This window comes from Stomoxys calcitrans, chromosome 1, assembly GCF_963082655.1.
Source record: "Stomoxys calcitrans chromosome 1, idStoCalc2.1, whole genome shotgun sequence".
Lineage (NCBI taxonomy): Eukaryota > Metazoa > Arthropoda > Insecta > Diptera > Muscidae > Stomoxys > Stomoxys calcitrans.
This window is the reverse complement of record NC_081552.1, coordinates 187,483,610-187,500,748: the sequence shown is the minus strand read 5'-3', so window position 1 is coordinate 187,500,748 and position 17,139 is coordinate 187,483,610. Positions and strand designations below refer to the sequence as shown.

The 17,139-nt window shown below is 40.2% G+C and overlaps 1 protein-coding gene across 2 annotated transcripts in view; it reads left to right on the top strand.

Annotated features, from left to right (window-relative positions):
* Positions 1-17,139, top strand: part of LOC106094829 (zwei Ig domain protein zig-8) — a 354,622-nt gene that overhangs the window by 298,728 nt on the left and 38,755 nt on the right. For both annotated transcript variants that reach the window (XM_059362936.1, XM_059362935.1), the window contains one exon: positions 14,099-14,301. In XM_059362936.1, coding sequence (XP_059218919.1) covers positions 14,099-14,301 — 203 coding nt within the window. The remainder of the gene's footprint in view (positions 1-14,098; positions 14,302-17,139) is intronic.

The window sequence follows — 17,139 nt, the reverse complement described above, 5'->3', positions numbered from 1 at the left end:
AGTATGGTTGAAATCTGACAATAACAAGATATAGCTGCCATATAAACTCTTGAGCCTCTAAAGGGCGTTATTATTGTATAATTTGGCTGAAACTTTGTACAATGGCTTTTCTAATGACTTTCAACATACGTGTCAAATTTGTCTGAATCTGTCCATAGCCTCATAGAGATCCCATATAAACCGATTTCCCTATTTTACTTCTTGAGCCTCTAAAAGGGCGCAATTCTTATTAGAATTGGGTTAAATTTTACTCAATGACTTCTATTATGGTCTCCAACATTGAATTCAATTATGGTCCCATTCGGACCTTTATATAACTCGAATAGCGATATATATATTTGCACAAAGCGACATGCCGGGAAAAGAACTTGACAAATGCGATCCATGGTGGAGAGTCTGTAAGATTCGACCCGGCCGGACTTAGAACGTGTTTACTTGTTCTATGTTACTTAAATACACTTGCCTCTAGCGATATGTAACCTAAGTTTTCAGGACCAGTCCCGAAGGACAACGAATGATAGATGGTCACAAAGAGAGGGCTGTGGCCATTCCAAAACGATGTGCCCTAATCTAGACTTGAAGAGGTCTACTGCTTTGCTGTCATTGGTTAGAACAGACGTCTTAGTCATTGTGTCCGTCATGACAGGTCACTGTCTATTCGAAAAACATGCTGACAGACTGAATGCCAGCAACGACTTTTGCAGAAGCTGTAGGGACATCGAAGAAGAAGAGACTATAGAACACCTTCTGTGTGTGTCCTGCACTGGCAGTAAGAAGGAGTTCCACTTTAGGCTCCCATTTCTTTGAGAACCTTTCTGATTGAACGGATTTGAACATTCGCAAGTTATTGGGCTTTTTAAAGCGATCTGGATGGTTCAACGGTAGGAACTAGAAATCATTTTTTTTCCGTTCCTGTAGTATCACAAGTGAGTCTGATGGCAGACCGCCACTTAAACCTAACCTACCTACGCGCAAAATTTTAGATCACTATGTTAACTTCAACTATTTTTGTCCAATAAATACACTAAGAGGCAACACTGTGCGCCGCCCTTCCCGGGACATCCTGCATGCATGAATGGGTCCAAATTGGACGGGGGTCTTCATTGAATTCCTTGGAATCATGGATTCTTACTGACTTCTTAATGGATGGAGAATCGTCTCCTGTGCCTCCAAGCGGAGTGGCGGCCTTATCATACCTTTAAGATATACGTGAACAGTTAGGCTACGATGAAGGTTCAGGCGTTGAGCCGCATGAGATCGTAACTGGACCGTAGGAGAGGCTATCAAGCAATGTTGGGTCTCAGCCCATTAAGATGTGGTGGGGAACGAAGCAGTAGATGAGCTGGCCAGTAATGGTTCGTTGATTGCCGCTGTGCGAGCTTGTTGGTAGAGTGGACCCCTTCTTTGATGACTGCGCGAACAAGTCGTGGGCTAGTGCTGTAGGTTATAGTGTGTCAGAGGCCCTGTGGCCGAGTATTTCGCTTATGCTGGGGCTGGGAAAGCATGACTTAGGACTTCTAATGTCTAAAGTCCTGACTGGTCATTGCAACACCAGGTCGTTGACGTTGCGTTGGGTGCAGGAAGAGGCAGTCTTTTGCAGGATGTGCGACGACGAGGAGGAGTTGGAGACGTTCGACTACCTGCTGTGTCACTGCCCGGCAATTTCGGGGAGAGGACACACGATAATGGGTGATTACCTCTTTTTAAAGCTGGATTCCACACAGGCTCTTAGCCCTCTTGTTATTGCTTAAGTTCTGTAGAGGATGGCTGGGCAATACTCTTGACTGTGAGTATGACCAAAAACAATGCGTTTTATTTCGATTTTCTACCCACCACCGAAGGATAGGGGTATATTAATTTTGTCATTCCGTTTGCAGCACATCGAAATATCAATTTCAGACCGTATCTTATATAAAGGAAGAGCCAAAGTTCGGCCCGGCCGAAGTTAACGCCTTTTTACATGTTATAAAGGGTGATTTTTTTGAGGTTAGGATTTTCATGCATTAGTATTTTACAGATCACGTGGGATTTCAGACATGGTGTCAAAGAGAAAGATGCTCAGTATGCTTTGACATTTCATTATGAATAGACTTACTAACGAGCAACGCTTGCAAATCATTGAATTTTATTACCAAAATCAGTGTTCGGTTCGAAATGTGTTCAAATTTTGACAAATTTTGTTCAGCGATGAGGCTCATTTCTGGTTGAATGGCTACGTAAATAAGCAAAATTGCCGCATTTGGAGTGAAGAGCAACCAGAAGCCGTTCAAGAACTGCCCATGCATCCCGAAAAATGCACTGTTTGGTGTGGTTTGTACGCTGGTGGAATCATTGGACCGTATTTTTTCAAAGATGCTGTTGGACGCAACGTTACGGTGAATGAACACATTTCGAACCGAACACTGATTTTGGTAATAAAATTCAATGATTTGCAAGCGTTGCTCGTTAGTAAGTCTATTCATGATGAAATGTCAAAGCATTCTGAGCATCTTTCTCTTTGACACCATGTCTGAAATCCCACGTGATCTGTCAAATACTAATGCATGAAAATCCTAACCTCAAAAAAATCACCCTTTATAACATGTAAAAAGGCGTTAACTTCGGCCGGGCCGAACTTTGGATACCCACCACCTCGGGTATATATGTAAACCACCTTTCATCAAAATCCAGCGAAAATTGCTTGCCTTATGTCTCATAACAGTTTTATCGAAATATGATCCGATTTTGACCAAATTCTAATAAGTACAAGTCATTGTTCAATTATGTATAACAAAATGTTGGTCCTTTTAGCTATATCTAAAAATAAACCGATCTGAACCATATACAATATGGATGTCGAAAAGCCTAACATAAGTCAATGTGTCAAATTTCAGTTAAATCGGATTATAAATGCGTCTTTTTTGGGGCCAAAACTTTAAACCGAGAGATCGGCCTATATGGCAGCTATATCCAAATCTTGACCGATCTGTGCCATAATGCAGAACTATGTCAAGAGGTTGAACCTAACCCAATGTCCCAAATTTCGGCGACATCGGACAATAAATGCGTCTTTTATGGGCCTTAGACCCTAAATAGGAGGATCGGTCTATATGACAGCTATATCCAAATCTGGACCGATCTGAGCCAAATTGACAAATGATGTCGAAGGGCCTAACACAACTCACTGTCCTAAATTTCAGCAAAATCGGATAATAAATGTGGCTTTTATGGGCCTAAGACCCTAAATCGGTCTATATGGCAGCTATATCCAAATCTGGACCGATCTGAGCCAAATTGACAAATGATGTCGAAGGGCCTAACACAACTCACTGTCCCAAATTTCAGCAAAATCGGATAATAAATGTGGCTTTTATGGGCCTAAGACCCTAAATCGGTCTATATGGCAGCTATATCCAAATCTGAACCGATTTAGACCAAATTGACGAAGGATGTCGAGGGGCCTTACACAACTCACTGTCTTAAATTTCAGTAAAATCGGATAATAAATGTGGCTTTTATGGGCCTAAGACCCTAAATGCGAAGATTGGTCTAAGGGCCGAAGGGCCTAACACAACTCACTGTCCCAAATTTCAGCAAAATCGGATAATAAATGTGGCTTTTATGGGCCTAAGACCCTAAATCGGTCTATATGGCAGCTATATCCAAATCTGAACCGATTTAGACCAAATTGACGAAGGATGTCGAGGGGCCTTACACAACTCACTGTCTTAAATTTCAGTAAAATCGGATAATAAATGTGGCTTTTATGGGCCTAAGACCCTAAATGCGAAGATTGGTCTATATGGCAGCTATATCCAAATCTGGACCGATCTGGGCCAAAACGACGAAGGATGTCGGAGAGCCTAACACAACTCACTGTGCCAAATTTCAGCAAAATCGAATAATAAATGTGGCTTTTATGGGCCTAAGGCCCTACATCTGAGGATCGGTCTATATGGCAGCTATATCCAAATCTGGACCGATCTGAGCCAAATCGAAGAAGGCAGTTGGAGGGCCTAACGCAACTCACTGTGTCAAATTTCAGCAAAATCGGTTAATTAATGTGGCTTTTATGGTCCAAAGACCCTAAATCGTCGGATCGGTCTATATGGGGGCTATATCAAGATATGGTCCGATATAGCTCATCTTCGAACTTAAACTGCTTATGGAGAAAAAAAGACTCTGTGCAAAATTTCAGCTCAATATCTCTATTTTTGAAGACTGTAGCGTGATTTCAACAGACAGACGGACAGACGGACGGACATGTCTAGATCGTCTTAGATTTTTACGCTGATCAAGAATATATATACTTTATAGGGTCGGAAATGGATATTTCGATGTGTTGCAAACGGAATGACAAAATGAATATACCCCCATCCTTCAGTGGTGGGTATAAAAAACAATTTGTGTTTGTTTGTAGGTTTGTTTGTTTGTTTGTATGTTTGTGTGCTCCTTATAGACTCAGAAACGGCTGAACCGATTTTCTTGAAATTTTCACAGATGGTGCATTATGATCCCGTGGTGAAAATAGGGTACTACTTTTTTGATATCTGAAGAGGGGGCGGACCCTCCCCCTTACCCTAATTTGCGATTTAGTACCCTAAAAATAACAAGTAAAAGCGTGCTAAGTTCGGCCGGGCCGAATCTTATATACCCTCCACCATGGATCGCATTTGTCGAGTTCTTTTCCCGGCATCTCTTCTTAGGCAAAAAAGGATATAAGAAAAGAGTTGCTTTGCTATTAAAACGATATCAAGATATGGTCCGGTTCGGACCACAATTAAATTATATGTTGGAGACCTGTGTAAAATTTCAGCCAATTCGTATAAGAATTGCGCCCATTGGGGCTCACGAAGTAAAATAGAGAGAACGATTTATATGGGATCTGTATTTATATGGGATCTGTATCTATAGACCGAATAAGACCATAATAAACACGTTTGTTGATGGTCATGAGAGGATCCGTCGTACAATATTTCAGGCATATCGGATAATAATTGCGACCTCTAGGGGTCAAGAAGTCAAGATCCCAGATCGGTTTATATGGCAGCTATATCAGGTTATGAACCGATTTGAACCTTATTTGACACAGTTGTTGAAAGTAAAAATAAAATACGTCATGCAAAATTTCAGCCAAATCGGATAGGAATTGCGCCCTCTAAAAGCTCAAGAAGTCAAATCCCCAGATCTGTTTATATAACAGCTATATAAGGTTATGGACCGATTTCAACCATACTTGGCACAGTTGTTGGATATCATAGCGAAATACTCCGTGCAAAAATTCATTCAAATCGGATAAGAATTGTGCCCTCTAGAGGCTCAAGAAGTCAAGACCCAAGATCGGTTTATATGGCAGCTATATCAGGTTATGGACCGATTTAAACCATACTTGGCACAGTTGTTGGGTACCATAACAAAACACGTCGTGCAAAATTTCATTTCAATCGGATAAGAATTGCGCACTCTAGAGGCTCAAGAAGTCAAGACCCAAGATCGGTTTATATGGCAGCTATATCAGGATATGGACCGATTTAAACCATACTTGGCACAGTTGTTGGATATCATAACAAAACACGTCGTGCAAAATTTCATTTCAATCGGATAAGAATTGCGCTCTCTAGAGGCTCAAGAAGTCAAGACCCAAGATCGGTTTATATGGCAGCTATATCAGGTTATGGACCGATTTGAACCATACTTGGCACAGTTGTTGAATATAATAACAAAACACGTCGTGCAAAATTTCATTCTGATCGGATAAGAATTGCGCACGCTAGAGGCTCAAGAAGTCAAGACCCAAGATCGGTTTATATGGCAGCTATATCAGGTTATGGACCGATTTGAACCATACCTGGCACAGTTGTTGGATATCATAACACAACATGTCGTGCAAAATTTCATTTCAATCGGATAAGAATTGCGCTCTCTAGAGGCTCAAGAAGTCAAGACCCAAGATCGGTTTATATGGCAGCTATATCAGGTTATGGACCGATTTGAACTATACTTGTCGCAGTTGTTGGATATTATAACGAAACACGTCGTGCAAAATTTCATTCCAATCGGAAAAGAATTGCGCACTCTAGAGGCTCAAGAAGTCAAGACCCATGATCGGTTTATATGGCAGCTATATCAAAACATGAACCGATATGGCCCATTTACAATACCAACCGACCTACACCAATAAGAAGTATTTGTGCAAAATTTTAAGCGGCTAGCTTTACTCCTTCGGAAGTTAGCGTGCTTTCGACAGACAGACGGACGGACGGACGGACGGACGGACGGACGGACGGACGGACAGACGGACGGACATGGCTAGATCGACATAAAATGTTACGACGATCAAGAATATATATACTTTATGGGGTCTCAGACGAATATTTCGAGTAGTTACAAACAGAATGACGAAATTAGTATACCCCCCATCTTATGGTGGAGGGTATAAAAATTTGGTATCCAAATTTCGGATGTGCAACCAAACATATATTAGGACCAAGCACGACAATATGGGACTCAAATAAAAGTATTTAGGATAAGAAAACGTATCTGATATCCAATTGTCGGAACAAGTGTTAGCGGGACCACCCCAACCCCAAAACACCCCTAAATCGGACATATTTACCGACCATAGCAATATGGGACTCAAATGAAAGGTATTTGGGAGTAGAATACGAATCTGATATCCAAATGTGGGACCACGTTTCTGGGGGGTGGACCCCTTCCCCAAAACACCCCCCAAACAGGACTTATTTACTGACAATGGGAATATGGGGCTTAAATAAAAGGTATTTGAGTGTAGAATTAGAATCTGATATCCAAATATGGGACCCTGTGTTTGGGAGGCCGCCTCTCCCCAAAAACATCCCCCAAAGGGGACAAATTTACGACCATAGCCATATGGGGCTCAATTGAAAGGTCTTTGGGAGTAAAGCACGAATCTGATATCAATATTTGGGGAAAGTGTCTATGGGAAGACCCCAACCCCACAACACCACCCAAAAAGGAAGTTTTTGCTGACTTTTGCAATATGAGGCTTAAATAGGAGGATCTTTAGAGTGGAATACGAATCCGATATATATTTTCAAGGCCAAAACACTGAGTGGCCGCCCATCTCCCAAAACACCCCCCAAGGCGGTCATGTTTGCCGACTATGGAAATATGGGGCTCAAATTAAAGGTATTTGCGAGTAGACCTCGCATCTGATATCAACATTAGCGACCAAGTGTCTAGGGGACGTCCCACCACCATAACAACCCCCAAATAGGACGTATTTGCTCACCAAGACAATTTGGGTCGTATGGAGTGTGGAACTAAATATTTATAGTTTTTAGGGTCAATACTCCAAACTGGACATATTTGCTGATTTTTGCAATAATGAGTTTAAATGAGATTTGAAAACGAATTTGATATTCAATTTTGAGGCCTATGGCAATATGGGGTTCAAATAAATGATATATAGATATATGAGAATAGAGCACGTTGCTGATATATTTTCCGGGCTTGTTTGGGGGACCATCCCAATCCCCAAAACACCCCTACATCGGCTATATTTACCGACAATGTCAATGTGGAGATTAAACGAAAGGTATCGGGGGTTAGAGCAAGAATTGATACCCAAGTTTTTAGTGACCATCGCAAAATGGGACTCAAATAAAGGTATTTGAGAGTAGAATACGAATTTGATATCCTAATTTAGGAACATGTATTTAGGGCATCACCCCTTCCCCAACACACCCCGCAAATGGTAAACATTTTTCGACCATGGCAATATGTGGTATTTAAGATTAGAAAACGGATTTGATAATCCATTTTGGGCCATGTGTTTGGGGGACGCCTCATCGTATAAACTCCCCTAAACCAATGGCAATATGGGGTTTAAATAAATGGTTTTTGAAAGAAGAGCACGATGCTGATATTTTTTCAGGGCCAAGTGCCTGGGAGACCACTTATCCCCCGAAAACACCCCTAAATCAGATATCATGAGAGTAGCGGGCTGAAATAAAGTATATTAAAAGTGGAGTACACCTTACATCCAAACTTAAATTCGTAGACCAATAAAGATCATATGGGATTCGGATAAAGGCACTTATATTGTTAAATTGTTAGTCAAGCGATATACTATTTTCGTAGCATGGTGTTTCACTAAAAGCTCTTCAACTGTCGAAAATAAATATTCCATGGAAAATTTTGTTCCATATAAAGTAAAAGAAGGCGCAGCGGAGCAGGCCCGGGTCAGCTAGTGATCTATATATATAACTGATCGGCGTAAAAATCTAAGACGATCTAGCCATGTCCTTCCGTCTGTCCGTCGGTCTGTTGAGACCACACTACAGCCATTAAAAATAGAGATATTGAGCTGAAACTTTGCACAGATTCCTTTTTTGTCCATAAGCAGGTTATGTTTGAAGATAGGCTATTTCGGATTGTAACTTGATATAGGCCCCATATAGACCGATCCGCCTATTTAGGCTCTTAGATTCATAAAAGCCACATTTATTTTCCGATTTTTCTGAAATTTGGGACAGTGAGTTGAATATAGCCTTTCGACTTCCTTGTTGATCGGTCCAGATTTGGATATAGCTACCATATAGACCGATCTCTCGATTTAAGGTTTTGGGTCTATAAATGCGCATTTATTGTCCGATTTTGCCAAAATTTGGGGCAGTGAGTTGCGTTAGGTGTTGTTAAAGTTCTGGGCCCATAAAAGGCGCATTTATTGTCTGATGTCGCCGAAATATGGGATGGTGAGTTAAGCCCCTAGATATACTTCTGCAATATGACACAGTTCGGTCAAGATTTGAATATAGCTGCCATATAGACCGATCTCTCGTTATAAGGCGCATTTATTGTCCGATGTCGCCGAAATTTGGGACAACGAGTTGGGATGGGACCTTCGATCTCTTTCTTCAATTTGGCCTAGATCGGTCTAGATTTGGAAATAGCTGCCATATAGACCGATCTTTTGATTTATGGTTTTGGGCCCATAAAAAGCGCATTTATTGTCCAATGTCGCCGAAATTTGGGATAGGGATTTAAGTTAAGCCCCTTGACACATTTCTGCAATGTGGCTCACACCGGTTCAGATTTGAATATAACTGCCATATAGACTGATCTTTCGATTTAAAGTGTTGGGCATATACTAGGAGCATTTGCTCCGATGTCGTCGAAATTCGGGACAGTGTGTTAAGTTAAGTCTCTCGATTTATATCTGCAATTTGGCCTAAATCGATCAAGATTTGCATATATCTGCAATATAGACTGATCTCTCGATTTAATGTTTTGGGCCCCTAAAAGGCATATTTATTGTCCGATTTCGACAAATAATGACTTGTACTTATTAGAATTTGGTCCAAATTGGAACATATTTCGATAAAGCTGCTGTGGGGCATAAGGTATCCATTTTTCACCGGATATTGACGAGAGATGGTTTGCATATACATACACCCGAGGTGGTGGGTATCCTAAGTTCGACCCAGCCAAACATAACGCCTTTTTACTTGTTCTGTCCTAACTTACTGTCTTGTATCGTTTTGTGGTGTATGTTTATCTATTTTCTCTCCATCTTCTTGTTTTCTACTTACTTCTAGGGTGAACATAATGGACCTAAGGTCTGCGAGTGAAGCGTCTATTAAGCGAGATTGCTAGTCATGTGCCCTCAACCTAACCTAACCTATCTTAATTTTAATCCCACTATCAACTAATTCAGTATCTACTATCATCAAAACTTTATCATTGCCATTAGATGTATGGTTTCCAATTACCTAAATAAAACTTAAGCTAAGCTTAAAGGTAGGGGATCACCAATAACAAGAAGACAGCTGTTGTTCATTGAATGCGTGCTGTTTAATGGAGTGTGCAATTTTCTGGTGTTCCCTTTCCTTTTGTGGTTTAGTTATGATTGAATGATTTTAAGAAATTGCTGATTTCATTGCTTTTAATTTCCAAATTAATTAATCGCGTGGCAAAAAAGATCGCAATATAGTGGCAGGCGAAATTTGAGATGGAGAACGACAGAAATTCATTGGAAATATATGTACTTTTGGCTTAAATCTTGATAACCAAATCATTTATACCACATTCAACTAACAAATAAACCATTACGTTTATGGCAAGCATTTGTTTAATTAATTAAGAATGTATATTTAATGAGTCATTTGGAAAACAAAGGTCACTGCCAACTACACTGGCAGCATAGAGTGTCATTAAACTAACATTTGCGATAATTTTCCACTGCCAAGATACAGTTGCTGTTGCTGTTGCCATTGGCATGTCCGCTTAACATGATGCCTTGGCAGTTACAACCCCTCCCAAACACTCTTTGGGAGCACAAGAGGGAATGTCTAATGGTTATAATTTATGAAATTGTTCAAATTAATTTCGTTTTGACATTTTTTGGAAATATTTTGATGAGGAGTAGACTACATTAAATTACCTTCTAGCGTTTAGTGATAATATCTTCATTTGTTTTTTCTTGTTTTGCCAAATAACTGCGGTCGCTATGTGTCGGAAGGAAGTTGATAAGAAAATAGCGTGACATATAGAATTTCATTTCATTTTCATGGTTGCCTCAAAGCATGTTGCCAGTGAAAGGCACGCGATTTTACACGATGTGTACCATGGAAAAATAAAATATCCAGCCGCAACCACATACAGTGGTCCAGACTTGGTATCCATCGCCCACAAACCCATAACATAGATTCTTGTTTGGTGCTATAAACCAGTGAATTTGTTTATAACAACCAAACAAAAAACAAGTAAAAATGTGTTAAGTTCGGCCGGGCCGAATTTTATATACCCTCCACCATAGATCGCATTTGTCGAGTTCTTTTCCCGGTATCTCTTTTTAGGCAAAGGATAAAAGAAAAGAATTGCTATGCTATTGGATCTCTATCAAGTTCGGGTCCGATTGGAACCATAATCGAATTAAATGTTGGAGACCATAGTAGAAGTCATTGTGTAAAATTTTAGCCAATTCGAGTAAGAATTGCGCCCCTTTAGTGGCTCAAGAAGTAAAATAGAGAGATCGGTTTATGTGGGAACTGTATCAGTCTATTAACCGATTCGGACCATATTTGACAAGTAGTTGAACAAATACAACATTTTAGCAAAATCGGATAATAATTACGCCCTTTGGAGAGTCAAGATCCCAGATCGGTTTACATGGCATCTATATCAGGTTAAAAATCGATTTGAAACATTTTTGACACAGTTAATAGAAGTCATAACAAAACGTGTCATGCGAAATTTCAGCTAAATCGGATAAGAATTGCGCCCTCTAGTGGCTCAAAAAATAAGATTCAAGATTGGTTTATATGGCAGCTATATCAGTTTATGGACCGATTTAGACCATACTTAGCACAGTTGTGGAAGTCACAACTCAACACGTTGTGCAAAATTTCAGCCAAGTCGGATAGGAATTGCGCCCCCTAGAGTCTCAAGAAGTCAAGACCACAGATAGGTTTATATGACAGCTATATCAAAACGTGGACCGATATAGTCCATTTACAATCCCAACCGATCTACACTAATAAGAAGTATTGGTGCAAAATTTCAAGCGCCTAGCTTTACTCCTTCGATAGTTAGCGTGCTTTCGACAGACAGACGGGCTGGCGGACGGACATGGCTAGATCGACTAAGAATGTTATGAGGATCAAGAATGTATATACTTTATGGGGTCTTAGACGAATATTTCGAGGAGTTACAAACAGAATGATGAAATTAGTATACCACCGTCCTATTGTGGAGGGTATAAATAACTTAGAAACAAACACAACCAAAGGATGGGGTTATATTAATTTTGTCATTTCGTTTGCAACACATCGAAATATCAATTTCCGACCCTATAAAGTATATGTATTCTTGATCAGCGTAAAAATCTAAGACGATCTAGACATGTCCGTCCGTCTGTCTGTTGAAATAACGCTGCAGTCTTTAGAAATCGAGATATTTAGCTGAAACTTTGCACAGATTCCTGTTATTGTCCATAAGCAGGTTAAGTTCGAATTTGGGCAATATCGGACTATATCTTGATATAGCCCCAATATAGACCGATCCGTCGATTTATTATCTCAGGAGCATATACGCCACATTTATTATCCGATTTTGTGGAAATTTGGGACAGTGAGTTCTGTAAGATCCTTCGACATCCCCTTTAATTTGGCCCAGTTCGGCCCAGATTTGGATATAGCTGCCATATGGACCGATCTCTCGATTTAAGGTTTTGGGCCCATAAAAGGCGCATTTATTGTCCGATGTCGCCGAAATTTGGGACAGTGAGTTGTGTTGGGCCCTTCGACATCACTCTTTAATTTGGCATTGATCGTTCCAGATTTGGATATAGCTGCCATATAGACCGATCTCTCGATTTAAGGTTTTGGGCCCATAAAAGGCGCATTTATTGTCCGATGTCGCCGAAATTGGGAGCAGTGAGTAATGTTGGGCTCATTGGCATCTTTTTGCGATTTGGCTCAGATCGGTCCAGATTTAGATATAGCTGCCATATAGATCCATCTCTCGATTTAAGGTCTTGGGTCCATAAAAGGCGCATTTATTGTCCGATTTCGCCGAATTATGGGACAGTGAGTTGTGTTGGGCCCTTCGACATCACTCTTTAATTTGGCATTGATCGTTCCAGATTTGGATATAGCTGCCATATAGACCGATGATTTGATTTAAAGTTTTGGCCCCAAAAAAAGCGCTTTTATAATCTGATTTCGTCAAATTTGACACATTGACTTTTTTTAGGCTTTCGACATACTTGTCGTATATGGTTTGGATCGGTTTATTCTTGGATATGGCTACCAAAAAGACGAATATTTTGTTCTACAAAATTGAACAATGACTTGTACTTATTAGACCACTCAATATCCAAATCGAATTTTGTCCAAAATCGTACCATATTTCGATATAGCTGCTATGGGGGCATAAATTATGCATTTTTCACCGGATAATGGCGAAAAGTGGTTAACATACATACCCAGCCGTTGGGCGCCCCGGTAGCTGAGTTGGTACCGTGCTTGGATTACCAGTGCAGGGGTCGGTTGTTCGATTCCCGCCAGAAGCCTTAGTCTGTCGCTACTGTGGTATCACAATTCACTTAAAATTGTCTATGTGGGTCTGTAAAGGACTGCCACTCTTACCTAACCTAACTATATACCCGGCCGAACTTAACGCCTCTTTACTTCTTCAAAATATTCCCCATTAAGTTCTACTAACTTTTGCATGCGTTTGAGCTAATTGTCGAAGCACGTTTGCCACTCTGTTTGAGGTATCTCCAAAATATACATTCAACCGCTCCTTCGGGTGTCAAAAAACGTAGACCTCTCATTTTATTTTGGACATACGGGTAAAAAAAGAATTCATTCGATGCCAAGTCAGGACTATATGGCGGATGACTCATCAAATCCATGTTTTGAGTGCTCAAAAATAGAGTGTTTTGAGCCGATATGTGAGAGCTCACATTGTCGCGGTGAAGAGTGATCCGTTTTCGGCGGTTAGTTTTCCTGATTCCTTGCAAGACAGCTGGCAAACAAATGGTCGTATACCACTCAGAATTTACTGTTTTGCATTGTTCTAGTGCTGCGATCGCTTTCGGTCGGTCTGTCTGTCCGACTGTCTGTTCTTATTACACTTACGTCTTTAAAAATAATGATATTCAGCTAATACTATGCACAGATTCTTTCTTTGTTCATACACAGGTTAAGTTTGAAGATGAGCCATATCGGACTATATCTCGATGTAGCCCCCATATAAAACGATTTGCCGATTTAAGGTTTCGTGTTCATAAAAGGCACGGTTATAGTCCGATTTCGCCGAAATTTGACACAGCGAGATGAATTATGTCGGGGGGCTCGACATTTGGCAGTTATTGCAGAGTTGTGTTAGACCCTTCGACATCCGTATTGAATATGGCCATATATACCGATCTCTCGATTTATGGTACTTGGTTTTTAAAACCGTATTTATTACCCGACTTCGATGAAATGTAGACACTTGGTAGCTATTGCAAAGTTATGTTAGACTCCTCCCAACTTTTTTAGTTTTTTCAGAAAATTTTTATTATATAAAAACTGTTGCAATATGTTAAACTTACCAAATATGTATTTCTTCTCTTTTCTGTTTTAAGACAATACAACAAATGCCGATATTGTACCTTTCAAGGGCAACAAAGTAGATGATGAAACGAGTTCAAAAACCAGTCTACCATTGTACACTCATCCCCCTTGGGTAGAGCCCTACTTTGATCCCACAAAATCGAATAATGTCAGCGGCCTGTTGGGAAGAACTGCTTATCTGCAGTGTCGAGTTTTTAATTTGGGCAATAAAACGGTAAGTAAATATTTTTTTTTACAACACATATCCTGCCGGACTTAATGCTTTACTAAATAATTGAGTTTTGACTGAATTACAAATTGGCAATACGTAAAAGGGTGTTAAGTTTGGTCGGGCCTTCACCAAGAATCACACTTGACACGTTCGTTAAATGACTTACATAGGAGACAACTCAAATTATGAACCGATATAGACCGTACTCACCGAATAAACAAACAAAAATGTCTGGATACCAATTACCTCGGATATATGTATCAACCTAATTGCATAAAGTCTGCTGAACAATACACCATTTATGAAACCTTAGCAGCTGCATAAAAATATGGTCCGTTTTGAACCAAAATGGCCATTGACTTGAAGGGGTCTTACATTCAAAATGTGAATTTGTCCATGAACATTCCGCTAACGAATTTGTTTAACCGAGATATTGGTCTATTTAGTAGATATATCCAAATATAGTCTGATCCTCACCATATTCAGAATGTATGGAATGTGGGTCATATAGACCTTAAATTGCGTAATCCGTATTTGTGGCAGCGATATACAAATGTAGTGAAATCCGTTAACTTATGTGTCTTTTGTTGTCCTAAAACTTTAAATTGGGAGATCGGTACATCCAAACATAAGCCGATCTAAATCAAGCTGATGATCGTAATACAGCTCACTGTGCCATACTTCAGCTAAATAGGTTAGTAAATGGGCCTTTTATTGCACCAGGAACTTAAATAAAGAGACAGATCGTTCTGTATGAGGGCTATACCAGGATATAGTCAGATATAGCCTATCTTCGAACTTAACCTGCCTATGGAAAAAAAGAATCTGTGCAGTTTCAGTTCAATATCTTCACTTTATTTCAATTGGCTATAACAGAGCATTTGTTCCACTAGCCGAACGTAGAATAGCGTTCCAAGCGCCTCGATATTCTGCGCTCATATTATAATCTCTCACAACAAGTTTCGAGGTGTATCCCACCACTTTGATTTTTCCATCGGGCTTTTTGTCGTTCCGGTTTACATGTACCACCATGCATGCCTTCAACAGATTTCTTTGCTGGAGCTTCTTCATCCGCTCTGACAGCATGACCTAGCCAACGCAGCTGTTGTATTTAGATATGTATAACTATGATATCGTCATCGCTACCATATCGCTCATATAGCTCGTAGTTCATATGACGCCTATATTCTGGTCCATATACTTTGCGAAGAATCTATCTGTCAAGCACTGCCTCGTCAGAACCATATAACAGCACGGGTAGTATCAGTGTCTTGTATAGTATAATCTTCGTCTACCGAGAGATAGCCTTGTTTCTAAGCAGCTTACTTAATCCAAAGTAGCATCTTTTTGCCAGTATTATTCTTCACTTTATCTCGAAACTGGTGTCATTCGAACTTAAAGGGGTATCGAAAGCGGCTTTGTAGTCAACAAATAAATGGTTGGTGTTGATTTGTCCCTCTCGGTCTCTTTATGATTTTGCGCAGTGTGAATATCTGGTCCAGGGTGGATTTACCAGGTCTAAATCCGCATTGATAGGGCCCAACTATCGCAATGACTTTTGGTTTTAATCTTTCACACAGTACGCTCGAGAGTATCTTGTATGCGATGGGGAGGAGACTTATTCCTCTCTAGTTGGCACATTCCGTTTTGTCTCATTTCTTCTGTACGGGACATAGTATGCTGAGGTTCCAATCATCGGGTATGTGTTCTTCTAGCCAGATTGCGCAGATTAGTTGATGTAAACGCCTTATCAGCGTGTCGCCTCCAGTCTTAAATGGTTCAGCGGGTAACCCGTCGGCTCCTGCTGCCTTGTTTTTCTTTAGTCGGGTCGCAGTTCTATATCTCTAATTTTAAAAACGGTAGCGTGATAACAGTAGACAGACGGACGTTCAGATTGTTTTAGATTTTTACGCCGATCAAGCAAATAAATAAACTGGACTTGGATATTTATGTGTGCTGCAAACCGAACAACAAAATGAATATACCTCCATCCTTCGGTGGTTGGTATAAAATTAATACGTTTAACATGTCAGCCAAATCGGGTAATATTTGCGAATTCTAGAGGCTCAAGAAATCAAATCTGGAGATCGGCTTATATGGCAGCTATATCAGGTTTTGGACCGATTCGCTGTGGGTGAAATGACTGAGCGCCTCAAAACTCCATTTTCAAATTATGTAATACCCGCAAAAGGGTATCTCAGTGGATCACTAACGCTCTATTGATCTTAGATGTGAATTCCAGATTGAATGATTTGGTTCAGTAGAACAGCTGTAAGCTGTCAAAGACAACATATGTCATAACCGTGGCGTATCTAGGACTAACATTTGCTTTTTATACCCACCACCATAGGATGGGGGCATACTAATCTAGTCATTCCATTTATAGAACCTCGATATATTCGTCTAAGACCCCATAAAGTATATATATTCTTGATCGCCACAACGTTCTGAGTAGATCTAGCCATGTCTGTCCGTCTGTCGAAATCACAATAGGGATGTAGGTCGTTGGAGTTTGCAAACGGGCAATATCGATTTGGATATAGCTCCCATATAAACCGATCTCCCGATTTGACTTCTTGAGCCCTAACAAGCGGCAATTGTTGTCCGATTTGGCTGACATTTTGTGTTTCAACAACTCAGCCTAGTATGGTTCAAATCGGTTCATAACCTGATATAGTTCCCAAAGTTGTTAACGATCTAACCAAAACACTTCATGCTAAATTTCAGCAAAATCGGACAATAATTGCGCCCTCTAGAGGCTCGCGATGTCAAGATGCGATATCGGTTTCTATGGGAGCTATATCAGGTTATGAACCGATTTAAATCTTACTTGGTAGAGTT